The sequence below is a fragment of the Echinops telfairi genome, unplaced genomic scaffold (assembly GCF_000313985.2).
Source record: "Echinops telfairi isolate 266 unplaced genomic scaffold, ASM31398v2 ScPeMD7_3533;HRSCAF=4204_1, whole genome shotgun sequence".
Classification (NCBI taxonomy): domain Eukaryota; kingdom Metazoa; phylum Chordata; class Mammalia; order Afrosoricida; family Tenrecidae; genus Echinops; species Echinops telfairi.
The window spans coordinates 10,193,066-10,216,557 of record NW_022107432.1 but is presented as its reverse complement, the minus strand read 5'-3'; the positions used below and the strand labels follow the sequence as shown (position 1 = coordinate 10,216,557).

Sequence of the window (23,492 nt, the reverse complement as noted above, 5' to 3'; positions counted from 1 at the left end):
CTTCGTGATAGAGTTTTCAATCTCCTTTTTGACAATGAATGCCACATAATTTCGCTTGATTGTGTTATTCCAAGTATAGTAAATCATGATTTTCTGATTCAAAATAGCCAGTGTCAGTCCATCCCTCCGTTCAGCTCAATATCAGTCCATTTTGGTCCTAGGATATCAATCTTTAGGTCTTCCATTTCTGAAGACTTCCAATTTGTCTAGATTCATACTTCTCACATTACAAGTTACAATTATTGGAAGAGTTTTGCACTGTTTCCCCCTACCTTGAGGCATGCCTCATCAACACATGAAGATCCCAAAATTCCCACTCTCGCAGGCTGTACCTGACTCAGGTCACCACGGTCAAAACCACTCAGTGAAGTCAGCTCCACCTCAGTCTCACATTTTACATGCCCTTGGACCTGAGAGGCTCATTCTCCAGAACTATCCACCACAATGTTTTTCTACTCGTTTGGCCTTCAGTCTCGGACAATGTTTTGAAGACATGCATGAGGTTTTCAATGGCGACTTCTTTCAAGGTGGGGAGCCAAGTCCTTCTTCATTGTCTGTTCTTAGTCTGGAAATGCTGCTGAAACTGTTCACTTTGGGGGACCCATCTGCCCTTTGAAATAATACTGGTGACCTAGCAACACACAAGCTACCAAAGGATGCTAACACGACAGACAAGTGGTGGCCTAGAGCTGCTAGTCCTGTCTTGGGAATCTCAATTTCTAAGGAACCCAGATTTCTGTTTGCCAATTTACCACTCTTTAAACCCACAACCAAAAGTTTGTACGGGTGAGGCAAGTGAGTGGATACAAGATTTGAGTTGACTATAAAATCAGTTGCCTTCGTGTCCATATACCTCATGCCTGCTTCTTGTGTCTGAGTTGAACTGTTCTTTATTAGCTTTTAAGTGGACAATTTTTCAGAAGTAGAATGTCAGATCTTTGTCACAAGGCACTTTGTATCAACTCAAACCTTCACACTTTCACTTGGCTGCCAAGTGTATTTACCTTCCCCACCACCTGGCTACAGCTCTTAGGGCATTCCTGGTATATATGAATTAGATAGGGCATGTCCTAAAGGTATCTCTTGTATCATAGGTACTTTGATGTCTCAATGGTTAAAGATTCAACCACTTAATAAAAGAGACTGATGGTGCAAACCTATTCAGCTTTCCAGAGGAAAAATGTTGTGGCAATATGCTTCTATAAGATTACAACCCAGGAAACTCTATGGGGCAGTTCTCTGTCTTGTTGAGGTTTGCAATACCTGACACATACTTCCAATCTATTTGTTCAAGGCAAAACTGTAAACTCAGTTAGATAGGCAAGTTATCACTTCATGAAAAATCCACAGCAAATTAGAACTCGTGTAAATTCTCACAATTTAGAAATATAAGCATCAATTCATAGTAGTTGTGTCTATATCTAAGTTTGTGTAATGATACTGAAGAGTAAAAACAGTTATCTTAAGATATTTAAAAACAACCCCAAAAGATAATGCTCTGTCAGGCAGACATTTAGTGCTTAATACCAAGAAAATATTTTCTTCCTTTGCTCCTTTTCATTATTGCTTCCATCTTTTTTAATTCAACATATTTAAACATGTAAAAGGATTAGTGCTTCTATTTCTACTTCTTCATAATTCAGGCAAAGTTTCACACTTGCACCATACATTCACTTATTTATTTCTAACTTCAGTCAGGAATGAAACTTCTTATTCTCCAACCCTACAGTAAAATTCTGTCATTTTAAATAACCATATCAGCAAGTATCAATACCACTTGACAAACGCATTTGTATTTCTTAATCAAAATTACTTTGAATTAACAAGGTGTCACACACCCTAGGAATCCTTGTATTCTGATGGTACTCTGATGGTAAGAATTCACCACTCCAATGGTTAAGCGTTTAGCTGCTTAATAAAAAAAGACTGATGCCTCAAACTTTTCTAGCTGCTCAGTGGGAGAACCATGTGACGATTATTCTGTGTTTGTTTGTTTAACGAGGCTATCATGAAGAAGAGACAATTTTGTCTACAAAGTGAAGTTCCCGAGACCAGGCCATGATGCAAAATCAGAGTGAAGCAGAACACTGTGATTTCCAGCTCTGGCCTCCTCTCCCTGCCCAGCCTCAGTCCTCGATCCCTGAAAAGTCGCTCAGGGACTCTCCTTTTCTGCTCACCAGCATCTAAATCTACATCAACACTCAGCCTGCTGGCTAGGAGTCCTCGGTTTCACAGCTCCCCAGCTTGTTTGACCTTTGTGCTCTTGGCCAGTGTGAGAGGTGTCACCCAAGGTAGCTCCAAAGAAGTGAATGGGGCTTGCTCCACCGCACCCCGCTCCTACCTAGAAACAGACAGAGCCTGCACAGGAGGCAAGCACAGGGTGAAGAGTCCTGTGTTCCGCGGGAGCGAGCCTGGCGGAGAGTGCAGGTGTCGAACCAGGTGAAGCCTAAAGACCTTCACCTCATAGATTCCAAACCAGGGTTAACACAGGGAAGGGCAGAAGCAGCACACTTGTCCTCTGTGTTCGACCTGGATGCCCTACGCACAGTGAAAGCGTGCAGGCCGGTGGGGGCATTCATCCATCCACACAATCGTTGGGAGAGTGGGTTTTTACTGCTGTCTGTATGAAATATCAGGCAGCAGGAGAGTCTATAAGTGAGAAGATGTGTGTGTGTTCCCTTTCTTCCCAGTGAATGGAACTGGGGATAAGCTTTTCAACTCCCAAAACACACTGAAGGTCTCCTGACAGCTGAATGGGGTACTGATGCTATTGACTGTAAAGCCTGTTATGATAAAATCTTATGTATTTTGAAGAGGAAGGGATCCAGAATGCCTATATAGAAAAATAAATAACATTTTCTTTCCTTTCCAAATGGAAACAGTATTCTTTGAATTTGGACATTCAACTGAAAACAGTAAGTTTTGGTTATTGAAACCAATGTTTCCTTTAAGAATGTTCACTGAACTGAAAACAGTTTTACTAAGAAATGTGAGCTTGATTTAGTTATCTGTAGTTACTGTGAGATCAAAGTTAAAGGAGTGTAGTTCTCAAAGCATCCTCTTCAAACCTCAACTTTTTCTAATTCGGGCAATCAATGTCATAAAAATATTTTCTGTACCCTGCAATGAAAAGTTTTCTCCAAGAAATCGCTCAATGCATTCATACATGTAAAATGAATACATGTAAATGTTTTAAAAATAAATAAATATAAGAATGTGTTCAGAAATTTGAAGACATATTCCTGTTTAATAAGAAAATAAACTCTGGGGAGACTCATGATTTGTGAATGAAGGAAAAGTAATCGATAGGACACGGAAAGAAGCAATTCACTATAAGGAATAAAATCAGAAACACAGATTACAATGATTCCCAACCAAAGTGATTGAAGTTGACTGTCCAACAAAGAAAAAATGACCACATATGTAAATAAAAACAACCCATAGCGGTGGGAACCTCTACTGCATTTCTTGGATGGAGAGACTTGCTGTTGACTGAAAGTCAGTCATTTCTACAGGAATCTAGGTATTTCATGTCATAGATGTTTAGGGAGATGGGATTGGAGATAATTACTGAAAGTTCTACTGGTCAAAATATGTACAAATAAACAAGGGTAGTTTGTGAAAAGTTTAATAAATCCAAACACAAGGCAAACCCATTGCCATGGAGCGAACTCACAGCAATCCTGTAGCGCAGACGAGAACTGCCTCCTAATGTTCCCAAGGGTTTCCATCTTTACAGGGGAAGACTGCCATGTTTTTCAAAAAGTAAAAATGAGCAAAGTCTTTCCTCTGGATTACAAATATACATTACATGAACAAAGAAAAGAATCAAAGAGGAAGAGAATTGCCACGTGATAAAGTGGTAAAGGTAAAGACAAGAAGCCCTAGGGGCTTAATGGGTTATGTGTTAGACTGCTAAATCACAGGGTCACCTCCTCAAACTCACCAGCCACTCTAATGGACAAAGATGAGGCTTTCTACCCCCATAAAGATAGACAGTCTCATAAACCCAAGGGGAAGGTCTACTGTCTTATGGGGTCACAATGAGTCACAATTGCCTTGATGGTTGCAGTGAGCTTGAAGTCTGTGTTTAAAAACAAAGACATACAGGTGAATCTAACTTCCAGGATGAAAATGTTGCTGTTGGGAGATATCTTTGAGTTGGTTCATACTCATAGCTAATTGATGTTCAACAGAACAATATATCACTCCGGCCTGCATCATCCGAACAGTTGTTCTTCTATTTGAGTTCATCGTTGCATCCACTGTGTCAATACACCTTGTTGAAGGCCTTTCTCTTCTTTGTTGGCCCTCTACTTTGACGAATCGGATGTCCTTCTCAAAGAACTGGTCTCTCCTGAGATCATGTCCAAAACACTCACAATAAAGTCTTTCCATTCATACTCCAAAACAGCATTCTGGCTGTACTTCTTCTGAGAGATGTTTATTCTATTAGTGATCGATGGGTCTTACAATATTCTTCACCAACACTACAGCTCAAATGCATTGATATTTATTCTACCTATCTTATGCGGTGCCAAACTTTCATATGCATTATGAATGATGTGTTAAAACACCCTGGCTTGGGTCAGGCTTACCTTCATACCCAAAGTATGAATAATAAAGAGGTAGCCCATTTACCCAAGGTGATCCTGACTGCTCCTTTCATGAGCATCGCTTGTAGGTCCAAGCACAATGCAACCCTTGATAACTTCAATCTTTGCCCCATTTAGCATGGTGTTACTAATTAGTCCAATCCAGTTGTGAGGATTTTGCTGTCTTTACATTGAGTTAGAATCCGTACTAGGAGATGAAATCCTTGACTTTCACCAGCAGGTGCCTCGAGTCCTATTTCATCAAGGAAGGCTTTGCTATCCGGTTCTCACAGGTTGTTAATAAGCCTTCCTCTAATCTTGATTCTGGATTCTTCTTCATATAATCCATTGTCCATTATTATTTGCCCACAATATAGTTTGAACAAGTATAGTGGGAGGATACAACCCTGATGCACACCTTTCCTGATTTTAAATCATGCAGTATTCCCTTGTTCTGTTCACACAACTGCCTCTTGATTGATAAACACATTCTAAATGAGCACAATGTCATGTTCTGGAATTCTCATTCTTCTCAAGGTTATCTACGGTTTACTATGGTCCACACAGTGGAATGCCTGTGCATAGACAATGAAACACAAGTAAACATTTTTCTGGCCCATCTGACTTCAGCAATTATATCCCTTGTTCCATGTACTCTTCTAAATCCAGCCTGAACCAGTGGCAGGTCCCTGTCAATGTACTACTGCAACTATTGTTGGATGATACACAGCAAAAGTTGTATTTACATGTGATATTAGTGATATTGTTCTATACTTTGTCCATTCCATTGAGTCACCACTTTTTGGAATGGGCACAGATATGGATCTCTTCCATTCAGTTGGCCAAGTATTTGCCTTCCAAATTTCTTGGCATAGGTGACTGCATATTTCCTGTGCTTTATCAGCTTGCTGAAACATTTCAACCGGTAGCCCATCAATTCCTGGACACTGTTTTTGGCTAGTGTTTTCAATGCAGTTTGGTCTTCTGCTCTCAGTACCATTGGTTCTTGCTCATATGCTACCTCCTGAGAAGGTTGAATGTGTACTAATTCTCTTTGGTACCATGACTCTTGTGTATTCTTTCCCTCCTCTTTTTGAAGCTTCCTGCATCATTCAGTTTTTCCCATAGAATCTTTCAATATTGTCATTAGAGGCTTGATTTTTTTCCTTCAGTTATTTCAATTTAATAAATGCTGAGCATGTTCTTTTGAGTCTTCTAACTTGACATATTTGCACATTTCCTTATAATATTTTACTTTGTCTTCTTGAGTTGCCATTGAAATTTCTGTTCAGCTCTCTAACTTCATCATTTTTCCCTCAGCTCATGATCTTGCCTCAGCTACCCAGTAGCCCTGCTGGCATAGTGGTCAGCAGTTTGAAACCACCAACCACCTCCTAGTGAGAAAGATGATGTGTTCTACTCTGAGAAGGCAGCTCTGCCTTGATCATATTTTGCCTGCCATCCAAACGAAGGCCCTATCTTCCAGCACTATCTCTTACAATATTCTGCTGCTGTTCATTAGGTTTTCATTAATTGATGATGTTTTGATGATATCCATATGGTTTTCAGTGGCTAATTGCTCTGAAGTGAATAGCCTATTGCTTCTTAATAATCTGCTCTTAGGCCGGGAGCGCTGTTGAAACTGAGTGACTTTGGTGGTAAGTCCAGCATCAGAGTAACGCAAAAGCCACCACACCATGGTAGGACAAACTGTCAGACGTGGTGGAGAATTAAAATGGCCACACAAATTAAGTTGGAGTTGCTAAGAAGAGCAAGGAATATTTTGATTAACTCTATCATTATTTGAAATGATGCGTAATATTTCCTTTAAAAGAATAAACATGCGCTCTAATTTGTTAGCCTTCTTCTCTCTGGGAAAATGGGAACTTAAAGACAGATAACAGTAGTGTGAAAGTCAATGACTTAGGGTGGGATTTTTTTGTGCAAATTTTGAGTGCAAAAGAAAATAGTGAGGAATCTCAAGAAATGAAGCTAATACATAACACTCAACCTCCTAGGGAAAATTCTCTAGGCATTACAACTTCCATTTTTCTCTCTCAGTTGCACGGACCTTTCCCACTTCTCTGTTTACTAGCACCCCAGGGTATAACTCTGCTCTACTGAGCATCTGTGTCCCAGAAAAGCTGCTCTATTTAGTGCTTTGGAGATGCTCCAGTGCAAGCTAGTGGAGATTTCAAGGGATACATATAATTTCCTAAGAGCCTTGGTGGACTGGTGATAATGCATTGGGCTGCTAATTGCAAGGTCAGCAGTTTGAAATCTATCTGCAGGAGGAAGAGGGTATGTCCGCTCCCATAAAGAGTTACCATCTCAAAAACTCACGTGGACAGTTCTACCCCGTCCTATGGAGTCATTAGGAGTTGACTTTGACTGGACGGCAGTGAGTAAGACCGCAGATAAGGAGCTGTGATGGTGGTATTGGGTTGGACTGCAAATCACAAGGTGGGCAGGGGAGACCTACCAACCATCCCTCAGTAGAAAATGAGGGATTTAACAGCCTCAAAAGCTCTATTTTGGGTGCCTATAAGTCAGAATTATCTTTAAGTCGGTCTTTGTTTGCTTTTACCTATAGTCAACTTTATATTAAAGAGCTGGTATAGCAGGAAAACCGATGATAAAAAGACATGAATGAATAATAATAAAGATATTCAGATGATGAATCCACAGTTCCCACTCCCCCCCCACACACACACTTATTTGCCTGCTTGATAATGGGTGGAATGCAATGGACAAAGTGTTTCTCTTAGTGAGTTCCCATGTTTATATTCTAAGCATCAGATATTACAGGAAAATAGAATGCTTCTAATTTTTACCATATTACAGTAGGAACTTTTGCAAATGTTGCCTTTCAGCTTTGCTCACCAGCTATTTTAGGCTACAACTATCCTGTGCAGCTGGCTACTTTCTCAATTGAATCTAAGATGAAATATCTAAATACAATTCAGTGTACTTTATTTATATGTCATGCATTGAAATGAAACATTTACATATAATTAATATTTTAAGGGATATGGTATACTGTGTGGCATTTACCCATGTGCAAAAATACATGAATTTTGCAACCACATCGAGTGTGCTGAGCTTTCCTTTGGAAGACCATACTTTACATACCTAAATGGGATTTTTTCCCCCTCACTACTTACTATTATTTCTAAACAGAATCTACTTTTCCTGAAAAACTCACACGTGACCCTTTACACAGAACTCCTCTGGAGATACTAAAAGCACTGCCAGGTTCTTGTGCTTCAGTCACTTGTATTAATAGTTATCCATGCTCCAGCTATTTCTAGAGTCAATGTTTCTCTTTCTTTGTTTTCTGGTTGGAAACTATAGTTTGAGCAAAATTTAACTCCATTGAATAAGGCACAAGTGATTAAATAGAAGGCGGTATGACACGGCTGTTCACCACATATTGACATGTTTGATGGACTCCTGCCCTATACCTGCTATAGCCCAGTATGCATGCAGGCTTGTTATGCCATGTGTAGATCATGAATAATTGAGATCATGTGCACTGGCCTTTGTTTTTCCATATAACAAGATTAATAAATCCTTCCTGCAAAAAGACCATTTCTCTTCTTTGAAGGTCCTTTGATATTTTTATTAGTAATTTTGGCAAGTCTCTATCCATATTTACAGTACCACAGAATATAGCTTTGTTTTTCAATAATATCTCAACAGTAGGCATGCTGTTCTTGTAAATATCTTGATAAATATAATGCCAAGAACCAAGACAAGGCCATAGAACAGATAATTTAGTGTCTTGTGACTTTTTACATTTACCTGAATAAATATTGTTGTTGCCAATGTAGCCTGTCTTGCTTTCACAATGCATCTTCACTAAAATCCCATTGCTTTTATTATTTTGTAGTATTTTATCCTCTGATGCTGCATGCATTCTCCATTGTATCATTGGAGTGCTGTCTGGGGATATATAAAGACTTAAATTCTGGAACGAAGTGATCCAAAAGAGGTTTGACATTGTGAAGTCAGCATTTTTTAGATGCAGAGCCATTTAACAGGGTCCTTTACTCAGGAGAAACTAGTCCTGGAGAAGGGCATCATGCTTGGTAAAGTAGAAAACCAAACCAAACGCAGCCATCGAGTGGATTCTGACTCATTGCGACATTGTAGGACAGAGTAGAACTGCTCCCTGTGAGTTTCCAAGACTGTAACTCTCTGCGGGAGTAGAAAGCTTCTTCTTTCTCAAGCCCAGCTGGCTGGTGTTTTCGGACTGCTGACTTTGCAGTAAGCAGCCCAATGCATAATCAGTACACCAGGAGGGATCCGATAAAGTAGAAAAGCAGTGAAAAAGAGGAAGGCTTTCGACAAGATGGGTCAACACAATGAGTGCAACAATGGGCACAAATATATGAACAATGGATCCTGGGGCAGGAGCGGGCATCGTTCCTGTTGTTGTCCACAGTGTTGCCGTGAGCCGGGACCCACTTGGCAGCACCTGACAACAAAAAGAGCCGCTGATAAAGTCACATGAAAATGGAGAATGCAAGGATTTTCTGGAGACTCCTTCTAATTATGGTTTGGGGGCATACTGGCAAGTTAAGGAAAAGATCAGCTGACCAGCAATCTTTCCATTCTGCCTTTTTCATTCCATTAATTTATGTAAACCAAGAAGTTTTTTTATATCCCTGGCTTTCAGGAAAATAACTTTCCTCCCTTGGGAAGCTTTAGCAAAGAGTTTGTGACTTGTTTCCATTTGGTGATGGTTTAAGCTGGCTTCTGAAGCAATGAAATCAAAGAAACCCTTATCAAAAAGTCAATCGGTGACTGCACTTCCACTGTTGGGCTCTCCTTGTTGTACAGTCGCATAATTCTCTAGGGCTGGTAACTCCCACGCTCGTATATCCGTCGTCACCATCATGTGCACTGTTGGAAAGTGTCACATGGCTCATTGTTTGCTTTCATGATGGTCTACTTTCACACCCATTACTATCTTCTGATGAAGATGATCTCCAGCTGACTATGAAATATTCTAAAGTAACTCAGACAATCAGCCAGTCTGCGCTTAATTCTTTAAAAACTCTTCACTGCCTTGAAACATCATTTTTGAAGCCTTGGACTTCACATCTCTCAGAATACTGATCGAACAGTTTAGTATCATGGAGGAAAATTAAGGATGGCTGAAATAAGACAGAAACCTTGAAGTGATCCAGCTTCTCTTACATAGGTGTGCTTTGCAGACCCGTAGTCTAAGCTAAGACTATGATCTAGAATGAACCGATTGCTTTCAAGATTAGCAAATACATGAAATAATATAAGCATACACCTGAGTTAACGCATGGCCAGCCAGCAAAATTCACACATGAAAATATGAGTTTGCTTGTGACTAATTAGCCAAGTGTTGGATGTCAGTCTAATATGATCTAATCATCACCCTAAGAAGCAACTTTCCTCAACTACCCATTACATACCTATGGATATAGGGGAGTAGATGAAAATTATGTTAACCCTGGAGACAAAATCCAATTTGTTACTTTGTGTCAAAATCAGAATAAAAGAAAACTTGTTAACTAAAAGTCGATTCCACCACCCATCTGTTACTCTGTCACCCTATGGCGGTTTTCATATCACTATTATGTTGGAAGCTATACTGTTAGTTTGCCAAGTATCACCAGGCTCACCTATGATGAAGAGATTCCCTGGGAAGTTCAAGGAACCTAGGAAGAAAGGCCTGGTGACCTGTTACTGTTTTTTTTTTAATTTTTTGAATGTGCTTTTGCACATTCAGTGAAAATTCATAGAGCAAGTTAGTGCCCCAATTAATAATTTGTACACAAATTGCTCCAAGGCATTGGCTTCAATCTCCAAATGTATCCCCACTCTCCCCACATAGAGTAAGGGATAGTGTTGCTGATGTCACAGGGATCTTGACTAAAGCAGAGACTACCAGAAAGGGGTCTGCTTGTGTTTTATTGACTATGGGAGGACATTCTACTATGTGTGTTATAATAAACTATGCATAGCCTTGGCATAAATCCAAATTCCAGACCACTTAATTGTTCTCATGCATAACATGGGTCAAGAGGCAGCTGTGTAAAATAAACAGGGAATAATGAGTGGTTTAAAATCAGAAAGGTATGCAGTAGGCATATATCTGAGAAACCAAATCTATTCAATCTGTAGGCTGAGCAAATCATCACAGAAGCTGGACTACTGGAAGGAGAAGGCAGCATCAGGATTACAGGAAGGCTTATTAACAGCCTGCCATATGCAGATGGCACAGGCGTACTTGCTGACAGTGAGGGGGCCTTGAAGCGCTTGCTGGTAAAGATTAAGGACTGCAGCCTTCAGTTTGGAACTCTAGTTGTTCCAGTTCTGCTGGAACAACTCAATGTATACTCAGTATACAATTCAGTGTAAAGAACATCAAAATCCTCACCACCTGACCACTGGGTAGCATCATGACAAATGGAGAAACGGTTGAGGTTGCAAGAATTTTGTCTAGCTTGGATCCACAATCAATGCTTCTGGAAGCAGCAGTCGAGAGATCAAACGAAGAGTTGCTCTGGGGAAATCTGCTGCAGAAGACAACATTCGAGTATTGAAAAGCAAGAATGTCACTTTGAGGCTGAAGGTGACCCTGACTCAAGCCATGGCATGTTCAGTCACCTCATATGCAAATGAGAGTTGGACATTGAAATCGGAAAACTACAGAAGAATCGATGCTTTTGAATTTTGGTGCTAGAGAATAATATTGAAAATACCATGGGTGTGGTAGTTATATAGTCGCTTGTCAATTTGAGAGATTATGAGTGAGGGGGTGGAGTCTGGTCTGTCCATTGGGTCATAGCCAATGAGGTTTCTGTGTGGGCATGGCCTTCCCCTACGGATTCTGGGAAATCTGATTTCTTCCTTGGAGGCAAGAGACACTTCTCTCTCTCTGCTGACTTCCCACAAGACATCCCCGCGGAGAAGCCACATGGACCTACCCTGATGCAACCAGACCTCTGGACCTAGGGAAGCCATGTAGAGACCCCTGCCAGGGCTGAGATGCTTACAACGCCTGTGGATCCAAAGTCTTTCTACCCACTGGCCTGTGATCGTCCTGCATTCGGCATCATTGCATGTGTTTCATGAGTCTGAAGAGGACTTTGTAGATTGGTATCAGACATATGGGCTAATATTGGACTTATGGGCTTGGACTGGACTGGGTTGGGATGATTTCTTTTTTTTTAATTTAATCATTTTATTGGGGGCTCATACTCACAATACATACATGCATCCATTGTGTCAAGCACCTTTGTACATTTGTTGCCATCATCATTCTCAATTTGCTTTTTATTTGAGCCCTTGGTATTAGCTCCTCATTTCCCCCCTCCCTCCCCACTCCCCCCTTCCTCATGAATCCTTGATAATTTATAAATTACTATTATTTTGTCATATCTTACACTGTCCAGCGGGATGCTTTCTATAAAACTCTCTCTTACACACATATGAGTTTCTATGGATTTGTTTCTCTAGTCTACCTGGACTAGCCCAATGGGCCACCTATGGGATAAACAAACCTGTCTTGGAAGAAGTACAACCAGAGTGTTCTTAGAGGTGGTGGTGAAACTTTGTCTTACATACTACCGGACATGTTGTCAGAAGAAATCAGGCCTGGGGAAGGACATCCTGCCTCATAAAGTTTCAGGGAAGTGAAAAAGAGGATTGACATGTAGGATTGACAGCAGTGGCTGCAACAATGGGATGCAACACTGGAACAATTGTGAGGAGGGTGTCGAACGAGGCAGTGTTTCACTCTGTGGTGCACAGATTTGCTTTGATTTAGAACTGACTAACGAGCACCTCTTTACCGGAATAGATAGCACTGACGTGCTGTCTGGGACTGGTGCATTAGACTGCTTGACCTTTCAGTGACAAGTCCAACGATAACTGAACTGCACCCCCAGGGATCTAGTGGCATTGTGGGTTAGGCACTGAACTAACGAGGGGTCAACAGTTCAACCCCACCAGTTGCTCCGAGGGAGAAAATCTGGGTCTGCTCCTTTAACCTTCTGAAGTCTTTGTAACCTCAACGACTAGTCCTACTCTGTCTTCCAGGCTCCCTCGGATTGCAATACATTTGTTAATACTTGGCGGTCCAGATTAATCAAGGACATTATTGCCAAGGCATTGTTCTAGGTACTTGGCATTTCATGGCACGTTTGAAAAATCCAGGGAGGCAGGCATCATCAAGTTCATTTTCATTTTTCACATTCTAGAAAACAGAGGCTCATCTAACTATTGATAACAATTTTTAGAAGCAATTTTGAGATCTTCAGAACAAAATGCACGAAGAAAGATTGGCTGTTTATTTTAAGTATTTAAACAGGATTTAGTACCAATATAAAAAATAAATGCTTTTGATGTTAAAATTAGGAAAATAATGTTGTCTTCCTTCAAGGAAATAATGATCATATGGAAAACATTATGAGGAAAGGCATATTATCAAAAAAGTGTCCTAGGTTTAAGACAGGGAAAGGCATATATTTCTTCAGGCTAAATATTGCCTGTCCTGTTTTGTGTCTATGATACCAAATCCAGGTGATTGTTATTTGTGATATTGGCTCTTACTTGTTTATTCGGGTTTTTTCCCTTTTATAAAAATTCTAATCATTTTAGCAGAGAAAAATAGAAATTGAATAGTTGCTGGACATTAAAGTAAATTAAGCGTTTTGTTAACTGGTGTTTTGCATAGGTAATTGGGAATATATAGGAGAATGAAGCTCAATTTTTACATTAAAAATAATAAGACAAGTATATGGAACCATGTAAGTTTGTTCCATTACTAGAATTTTGTTCATTTTGTCACTTCATTTTCATTTTTTTTCACTTTTGTGTGGTTCGAAATACCCTGAAATAAAATCTATAGTCTAGAAATAATTTCTCTGGTCAACAATAACTGATTATTATGAAATTTGCCTCCCTTACACCATCTACAATCCTACAAGTCATATGTTTAAGTAATAAAAGAATACAATAAAGCCTGGGAGCCCAAGAAAGATTTTTCTACTACACGATTAGTATGTGATTTCCAGACTGCATACGGGTCGTTCCATTTATAACTCTCGTTTGTTTCCTATCTTTGTGGCCAAGTTTCCATTTATTACATGTCTCCCTGCTTTAATATTCACTTCCAATTTGGAGCACTGTAAACTATTTCCCCACCCCCAAATTAAAGCAAATACTATCCACTCCATGTCCACCATCAATTTTATTAGAAGGCACTTCAAAAGGTCTATTTTAAGTAATGAAGTATGACCACTGCTTCCTGACGCCAAGGTTAGCCATGTTCATAATGAAGCTGCACTTTCTCTGATTTCCTGTCTGTTTAATACAGTCAGCTTTCTTCCGGGACACGTTTTCTCCTCCCCTAGAGCGAAACCGCGGTGCGCTGTCGCGGCTGTGGGGACCCGGGCTGGAGGATGAGACGAGGGCACTCATGGGCTCCCTCAGTTTGTCAAAGCCCTTCCCTGTGCCTCAGTGTATTTCTGACTATCAACGTGCTGCGCATGCAGGATTCTCATAGTGCTGCGCCAGCGTGTAGTTCTTCCTTCTGTCGACAATGGATGGAAGTCTCCGTGAATGCAGGCCGCGGCCGTGGGCAGCAGAGAAGATGGACAGCGTCACATCTCTGCCCTGGTTTTCGTTACCTGGCCCGTCCATGTTTCTGGCCCTTTTCTACAATTGCTCATTTACTTAGCCTCTCTGACCTTCGGTCGTTTTATTTATGATTCAACCCCCTTTAAACGCATATCCACCTTTTTACACTGTGTTTATGAAAAGCAGCTCTGGGGAGTACAGCGCAAAGCTGAAGGGTACCACGGCAGTCTCAACCCTATCGCACGCAGCCCTCCCCTCCCGCATTCAGACAGGAAACCCCAGTCGGTATTGCACCTAAACCCCAGTTACAGAGGCTTATAGACGATTTCCTACTGCCTGCCACAGAAGCTGCCAGCAAGTAGATTATCTATTACTCCCTCAATACACAATAATTTAGTCATTTGCCAGTCCCTATAATATGGTCCTCCCTTCCCCTAAACTCCATTTGCCAAAATATTGTTTCATCTGTTTGAAGCATTTTCCACATCCCACCCCACCCACCCCCGCCCCCATCTGCCCACACAGTTAGTGGAGTTAGTTCCTTCTTGTTCTTTAGACCCAATTTTAAGTATTCCCTCAGGGTTTACACATGGGCACTTTCAAGATGCAGACAGAGCCCTAGAGCAGAAGTTTTGCGTTTCCAAACTGTATACAGACAGTCCATTATCACAAAGAATTAAATTAATTAGCATTGCATAATACAAATACATTATACTAAAAATATTATACTCCTTAAATTGTTGCGATATAGGAGATATATTCACACAGAAAGGAGAGAGAGAAAACGCCAGTTATTCAGGGACTTGCTCCACCTAAGAAGTTGTTCTTGCTGCCATTAGGTGCTGTCTGGTCAGTTCCAACTCACAGCAGCCCAATGGACAACCAAAAGAAGCAGTGCCGACCGCGCCTAACGCCATCCGCATCCTGGTTGTTACGTGTGAGCTCTTTGTTGGATCCACTGCGTTACTCTGTCTCCTCAAAGATCTTCCTCTTTTTGGACCTCCCTTTTGCTCTTCCCCAAGAGTAATGGCCTTTTCCAGTGCCGGATCTTTTGAGAGAGGATGTCTAAGCCTGAGATGACATCTTGCCACCCTCTGTACTTCTTCCCGGACAGGTGCGTTTGTTCCGCCCGCAGTCCAGGGCACTTCTTCACCAGAAATACAATGCAACGGCTTCTGTCCTTCATTCTTCCATACTCAACGTCCACTTGCACATGCAAATGAAGTGACTGAAAATCCCATGGCTCAGACCAGTGCTGCTTCGTCCTCAAAGTGATCTCCTTGCTCTCCAATACTTGAAAGGGGTTGTATGCCGCAGATTTGCCCAATGAGATACATAGTTTGGTTTCTTAACTGCTGCTTCTGTAAGCATTGATTGTGGATCTGAGCTAAATGAAATCCATGACAACTCCAATTTGTCTGGTGATTATGATCTTATCTATGTTGTGAAGAATTTGGTTTTCTCTACATGGAGTTTCAATCCGTACTGAAGGCTGTAACCTTGATCTTCATCAGCAAGTGCTTCAAGTCCTCCTGACTTTCAGTAAGTAAGCGTGTGTCATCTCATCTCAATATTGCATGTGAGTTAGGGGTGCTGACAGGAGCGACAGGACAGGGCCCTCGACAGATCAGGAGGGGGAAACTGAACCAAACTCAAGGTCACAATTACACAAAGGCCAGGCTCACAGGTCTGAGGAACACAGAATGTCTGTAGACTAAGATGCCCTTATTTACCCTTCAGGCCTGGAACTGAATTCTCCCCCATCACTTAACCTTCAGCCAGAAAATAGAGAGGTCTAAAGAGGAAAATATAAGACCACTGAGGTAAATACTCATTTGAACAATGACCATAGGTGACCAGAAGGCCAGGTTTTGAACAAAATAAAGTTCAGAATCCAGAAATTAATATGAAAGAAGAACAATAATGGCAAACAAGACGGAATCACAAAAAGTGCTATCACATTGTACGGATTTCCATAAGTGGCATGAAATAAAATGTGCATGGATGAATGGTCAGTCAGCCAATTTGTTCTATAAATGTTCCCTGAAATCATGTTAAAAAGTAGACTTTTAAAAGTTAGAAAATAAACTTCAGGAGTGCTGCCTTGTTCTCTATTGTTTTAGAAACTAGAATACTTGGTAAAGAAATATTGTAAAACTACCCACACTAAAAGACCATGGGAGAATGTTTGCTCATTTTTCTGATTCAATACAATGCTCCTTGTCTGCTTCCAGAGGATAAATAAGGATTTGTGCACATGTGTTCCAAAGTCAAAATAAACCCTTGTGGGCCTTGATCCTCACATCTTTTTTAACATCTGCCAAGTAGTTGTACGTATTAGGACTGTAGTGTTAAGCTTTACATATTGATTCTCTGTCCTAGCAAAATGCTTTCATATAGTCTTATCTTTAGTTGTCAAAATCTTTGTGGCCGAGTTTGAAAATCTAACATTAACTTTAAAATAATCCTTTTTCTTTCTTTTTAAAATCATTTTATTGGGGCTCATACAACTCTTACGACAATCCACACATGCATCAATTGTGTAAAGCACACTCAGACATTCGTTGCCCTCGTCATTCTCAAAACTCTTGCTTTCCACTTGGGCTCCTGGAATGAGCTCCTCACTCCCCCCCCCAACTCTCTGCCCACTCCCCCCTCCCTCATGAACCCTTGATAATTTATAAATTACTATTTTATCATATCTTACACTGCCCGGCGTCTCCCTTCACCCACTTTTCTGCTCCCCATTCCCCAGGAAGGAGGTTATATGTAGATCCTTGTAATTGGTTCCCCCTTTCCATCTCCCCTTCCCTCCCGGTATTGCCACTCACCAATGGTCCTAAGGGGTTCATCTGTCCTGGATTCCCTGTGTTTCCAGTTCCCATCTTCACTGCTATGCATCCTCTGGTCTAATCAGGTTTGCAAGGTATAATTGGGATCATGATAGTGGGGGGGAGGAAGTGTTTAAGAACTAGAGGAAGGTTGTGAATTTCATTAATGCTACCCTGCACCCTGAGTGACTCATCTCCTCCCCACTACCCCTCTGCAAGGGATGTCCAGTTGTCTAGAGATGGGCATTGGGTCCCCATCACGTGTTCCCCACATTCAGATGATATGATTCCCCCACCCCTCTTTGGTGTTGATCCCTGGTCCCCTGGACCTTTCCTGATCACACATGCTGGTGTGCTTCTTCCATGTGGGCTTTGTTGCTTCTGGGCTAGATGGCCGCTTGTTTACTTTCAAGCCTTTAAGACCCCAGATGCTATATCTCTCGATAGCCGGGCACCATCAGCCTTCTTCACCACACTTACTTATGCTCACATTCGTCTTCAGCATTTATATGGGGAAGGTGATCACACAGTGATGGTTTTTGTTCTTTGGTCTCTGCTACCTGATCCCTTCACCTCATGATCAAACAGGCTTGTGTGCTTCTTCCCTGTGGGCTTTGTTGCTTCCGAGCTAGATGGCCGCTTGTTCACCTTCAAGCCTTTAAGACCCTAGAAGCTATGTCTTTTGACAGCTAGGCACCATCAGCTTTCTTCACCATGTTTGCTTATGCACACGATTGTCTTCAGATATCATGTCGGGAAGGTGGGTGTCCTGGAATGACCGTTTAGCTGAGCAAAGTGCTCTTGTATTAAGGGAATGCTCACGAGGAAGCCCAATGTCCACCTGCTACCCTACTACTAAACCTATAAATATATGCACATAGATTTATTTCCTCCATAATCATAAATATATTTACATATGTACATGTCTGTATTTAGGCCTCTATGTATACCCTTTGCCTCCTACTCCTTTCCTCTATTTCCTTATGCTTTCCTCCTGTCCCACTACCATGTTCAGCCTTCATTATGATTTCAGTAATTCCTCTCAGTTACCCTTCTAAAATGCTTTTCAGTTCTATGCTTAAAAATACAAAGTTGAATTCTCATAAATATAAAAAAGGGAAAATAATTCTATTCTTATAAATATATAAACTAATGGTAGTCGTTAAGATTCAATAAGTAATTATTAACCCACCAACTTTCTACATCTCCTAATGTTACTAAACTAAATGGAACACCCTCTGATAAGAAACAGAGGCTAGCTCAACTTGCCCACATTAGGAAAACATCTGGGCCAAAAGATTCTACATCTCAGTACTGTATCTTCTCCTCGTAGAATGGCAAATTGTCAGAAGGAGAATTAGTTACATGGTTACAATGGAACCCTATACTGTCTTTGTGCTCTGCACTCTTCAAAATGTTACCGTATTTCAGTCTATAAGTTTCGTGGTTTAGAGCATATGGATGTTGAACCAAGTAAACGTAGCCTTGATGGTTTTAATGCTCTAAAAATAACAATTTTAGAGATATTTTCATATCACATGAACAGTAATAAGAGACCATGTTGCCCTAACAAATATGCGTGCTACAAATATTTCCAAACTGCCTGTCATATGACAGGTACTATTTAAGCATCATGTTTATAATATCCCATAAACATTCTTATTATACAATGTGATATCAATAATCAGAAACACAACAGAATGGAAGATACCTGAAGTGCTGTGAGGATATTTGCTAAGGCTTGTCCATACGTGTCATGACAGTGAACAGCAAGGGCAACCGGTGGGATTTCTTTCAGGACACTGTCCAACATTCTTCTCATGTTTCCCGGGGTTCCCACTCCGACTGTGTCTCCCAGGGAGATCTCATAGCAGCCCATACCGTAGAGTCTCTTAGCCACCTGTTGAGAAAGGTGGAGTGCTGGTCAAACAATGGGAATGAACAGACTCAAGACCTGTCAGTCCTGAGCCAGCATCATCTAGAGGAAACATTGACAAATGAAATCAAATACATAAAACTTCCATATGTGGAAAACACATTTTTTTCCTTCCACATTAAATCCTAAGCATTATATAAAACTTTTAATGACATTACTATGGTTAACTTTTCACAATATTTAGATTTCTTTTGGCCGTTCATGACTAGTGTTCTATAGATGCTCAATATACAATTAGCAACTACAGTTTTAGTAATGGGAGGCTTACGGTCTCAAGACTTATTCCAACAGAAACAGGACAGATTTGCTTTATAAACAGTATCTATTGGAGCATAAGTTTAGAGGTCAAGGATATCAATATTATGCTTGCAGGTCTGAGCCTAATTTTTTCAAACTTGTAGATAGCTGCAGCTGCGTTAGATACATTTTAAGGTCCTTTAAAGTTCAGTTATTAACATTACTTTCAAAGAGGCTTGTGAACTTGTGTGAAGGCAGTATGATACACCGACAATGACATGGATTCTAGCTTTAAATCCTATTTACTGTCATGCTAGTTATGTGACAGTGGGCTGAAGATCAACTTTTCTATTTATGTCTCGTTGCCTAATATGTAGGACACAATACTCACATTTAACATGTTTCTAAGCTTTAATTCTATCAATCAAAATAACCTTGGAATATAACTATGATATTAATAATTGCATATGCTTTTTGTGAACAGCACATGCTAGAACACTGTCATTCACTTATTAATTCATCGTTCTGTATTTTTTTAGAGCTTCTTTTATGCCAGGCACTGGGATAGGCAAAGGGATATAATGGGGGAACACATAGGGGCATTGTTCATATCATCACAAGTCAGGGGCTAAATCGGCATATAATTTAGTCAGTCCTACTCAAGAATGTGTCAGAATAAGCTAAAATAAGAATTTTTACAGAAAGAAATCGGATTCTCAGAGCAGAAGAACAAAGGAATTCTACCTAGATCCACCATGTGGGAAAGGCCTAACGGTCAACTTAGGGTAAAGTAGTCTGTGCTACAGAAGGACGTGAGGAAAATGTGCCAGGTGAAATATCAAATGCAAAGGGTATGTGTACATATTGAAATATAGAAAGCAATTAAAGAATAAAATACAAACAATGTCCAGGAAGTTAAAAATTTACCAGATGCAAAGGGTAGTGTAATGGCAGGGGGCTGGGGGAGAGGCGGGGGTGGAGATGATGAATAGATAGATAGATAGGTAGATAGATAGATTAAAATTTTAAAGGGGACAGTGAAAGCCAGATAGGGATTGAAAGGTAAATAAACACATGGTAGATTTTGAAGAATCTTACTAACCAAGATTAATATTTTGATGAAAGATTTTATCATAAGAAGAATGGGAAATTCTTATAGAAGAGGAGGTGGTGGTAATATAATCAAATTTATGATTTACAGGGATCCTCTATATGTAATATCAAAAACTGAATAAAGAATACTCAGAAAGGATTGGGTAATGTAGGTCTGGTAGTTTCATAATCTGTTGTCAATTTGAGTATTAAGAGTGAAGGGGTGGAGTTTAGCCTATCAGTCAGGTCACAGCTTGATGACCTCATTTGGAGTCCATAAGGAGATCAATAGTTCTCTGGAGACGGGGCACATGCTCACTCCCTATGAAAAATTTCTGTTGACAAGCCATGTGGAGCAATGCTAGAGTTCTGGAGCTGGAGGAGCCAAGTAGAGACCCCTGCCAGCTCTAAGATATCTCCACCGCCACTGGATCCTCAGGACTTTCCACCCACTGGCCTGAGATCTTCCTGCATTTGGCGTCATTTCATGTGTTGCATGAGTCTGAAGAGGAATTTATAGATTGATATCAGACATGGGCTAATGTCAGACTTATGGTCTTGATCTGGTCTTGCCTGGGATTTTTCTCAAAATTCAATTGCTCTTGTACATAAAGCTCGTTCTTACACACATGCATGTCTATGAATTTGTATATTTCATGGTCAAGGAGAAAAAACTGAGGAGCAACACAAGGCATGGGAAGAAATCATGTAAGTGTGAGGTCAAGTGGATACAAATGATAGACACAGGGTTTCAGCTAGGTACTAACTCTTAGGAGGGAGCGGTCCACATTCCCTCCTTCTGCTGCAAATCCAAATGAGGTAAGGCCGGGACATGATCTTATTTGTTTCATTTTGTGACACAAGCGGTGAGTCCTGATCTTATGAAGATGGATCTCAATGGCATGAATGACCTAGAAATCCTCCTGGCGTGTGAGGAAGCGCTGGTGGCACATGAGAAAAGTGGAAGCCATCACGGTAGCAGTTCTTTGATGGAGCTGTTTAGGGTTAGGAAGATGGCTCTAGGTAACTGCCTCAGTATCTCCTACATGAATACACTTTCCCCCTGGATGAAACATGTTCAAGGGTCAAAAGAACACATTCTGTTCCGATGGAGCAGGTGTACATGTGGGAGAGAAAATGAATGGAGTACAGGTTTGAACAAAGTGAACCGAGTTTAAAATGGTCATTTCAGTGAGTAGGAGCTGAGCATGAACTAGAGTAGGATAGCAGAGAAGACCCATGGGGATCATGAACATAGAACGCTTATAATCTGCCTGCCCCATGATGCTCTTCAGTAGCACCTCAGACCTCCTGGGGGAGGAATGGAGATCTTGGAGGGGTGTGATTTCTCTAAGGATGGCAGGAGGCATTTAAAAAAGCTCTTGTTTTATTGTACAGGTAGTGATGGATCCAAGTTCTGGACAGTCAGAAGTTGCACAATTTGGGAAGTGGGTTTTTTTGTGTGTTTGTTGTTCATGTCTCATATATTTATTTTATTTTTTACTTTGTTTTATAAATTAAGTGTTTTCAAAGAAAAGAATATGTAATTCTAAATAGAAATTAAAGACAGACCCTTAGAAGGGGCTCTTGCAAGTGAAGCACTATAAAATGTAAGCTTTATTATTTCATAGTAGATGACAGTCTTACTTGACTAATAAGCCATGAAATATCCCTCATTTAAAAATGGTGCAAGACATTTCAAAAAAGCAATGATAAGGACAATGGTAAAGTTTGTCTTTCCTAAATGTTGATTCCTAATAGTGTCACCTTTCTGCTTTAGCACCATTAATACTATATTAACACATTCAACCACCTTTTCAATATGAAGTATAAATTAACACACTTCATATTTGTGTTCATTAGTATCAATTAATGAATGAGAATAGAAAACAAATGCTCGAACTTCTGTAAGGAGGATTTAGAAATGATACTCGATTGCTATAATACTTTTCTGGGAACATAGACCCTAGAAGCACCATCCATTTCAACGTAATAAAAACCCTGAAGCAGCATGTCTCCTAGTATCTGTGTGGTATTTTGCAGGGAAACAAATGAGTGTACATAAACAACCTAAATAAAGCTTACCTGTTCATACACAATGTTCCAACAATTTATGTTCTTTCCACATTAAAAGAAAAAACGAACACAAACAAAGCCAAAGCAAACACAGCTGATGTTTTCTCACTCTGATTTTTAGCACCCAAACATTAAGACTCAACTCTGATTTAATTTGGGGCACCCTTGAAAATGAAAGTATTAGCTCCCACTCATCTCTTTCAGGATAGTCTCCCTTAGTCTTTGTTAAACTGATGCAATAAAGGCAAGGAAACAAACCCACTTTAAAAAATACCAAACATCATTTCACCATGTGCTGGAAAGACCTGAAATACTTACTTCCGTCACTTTTTGTGGTGCAATGCTTCCTTCGTAGGGACAGCCCAGGGCACATGACACATACCTAAATTTAAAATACACACACACATAAATATGCATCCACTGGATCGGTCAGTCTTTAATTCCCATCCTTATTTTAGATGAGCAAATAGCTCCAAGAGCAGCAAACCTTTGCTCTTTTTACGCTAGGTCTCATTATTATTTTCATCCTCATAGAAGACTAATTTATTTTCAATTGGTCTCATAATTTATTATCGCTCAAATTAAATGTTGAGATCTTTATGTGAAGAAAGATAAGAATAAAATAGTGGGCGTTTTTTAAATTGTGAGCCTGGCCCTACTAACTCATTGCCTTTGAGCTGATTTTGACTGATAGCAACCCTACAGGAAGGCAGAGAAGTGCCCCCGAGGGTTGCCAAGCCCATAAAACTTCCTGGAAGCAGACTGCGTCTCGTTCTGCAGTGGAGAGAGAGGCCCGTGGGCTGGACGGACCAACTTTTCGGTTGCAGCCAAGAATTTTAACCATTGTGTTATTGTGATTGTTTCATTTATACTACAGCAGCATGCTAATAGTTTACCTAGCAAATAACAGTGGAATGTATAATGTATTCAACTAATCATATCCATTCAATAGCTAAGCATCCGGGTCTTTGGAATGATATAATGATATCGAGAGGACATGTAGATGACTTAGTGAGTTTCTCTCTCTACTCCCATCTGGATGTTTTGGCCTCATTTAGGTACAGTCATTAATCACCCACCCACATTCACCCCCCCCCC

At 40.4% G+C, this 23,492-nt stretch overlaps 1 protein-coding gene across 1 annotated transcript in view; it reads right to left on the bottom strand.

The window, feature by feature from the left end:
- Positions 1-23,492, bottom strand: part of HMGCLL1 (3-hydroxymethyl-3-methylglutaryl-CoA lyase like 1) — a 174,981-nt gene that overhangs the window by 44,931 nt on the left and 106,558 nt on the right. The window contains exons 6-7 of the mRNA XM_004696344.2: positions 22,713-22,776; positions 18,765-18,953 (exon numbers count right to left, since the gene is read on the bottom strand). Of these exons, the coding sequence (XP_004696401.1) occupies positions 18,765-18,953; positions 22,713-22,776 (253 nt within the window). The remainder of the gene's footprint in view (positions 1-18,764; positions 18,954-22,712; positions 22,777-23,492) is intronic.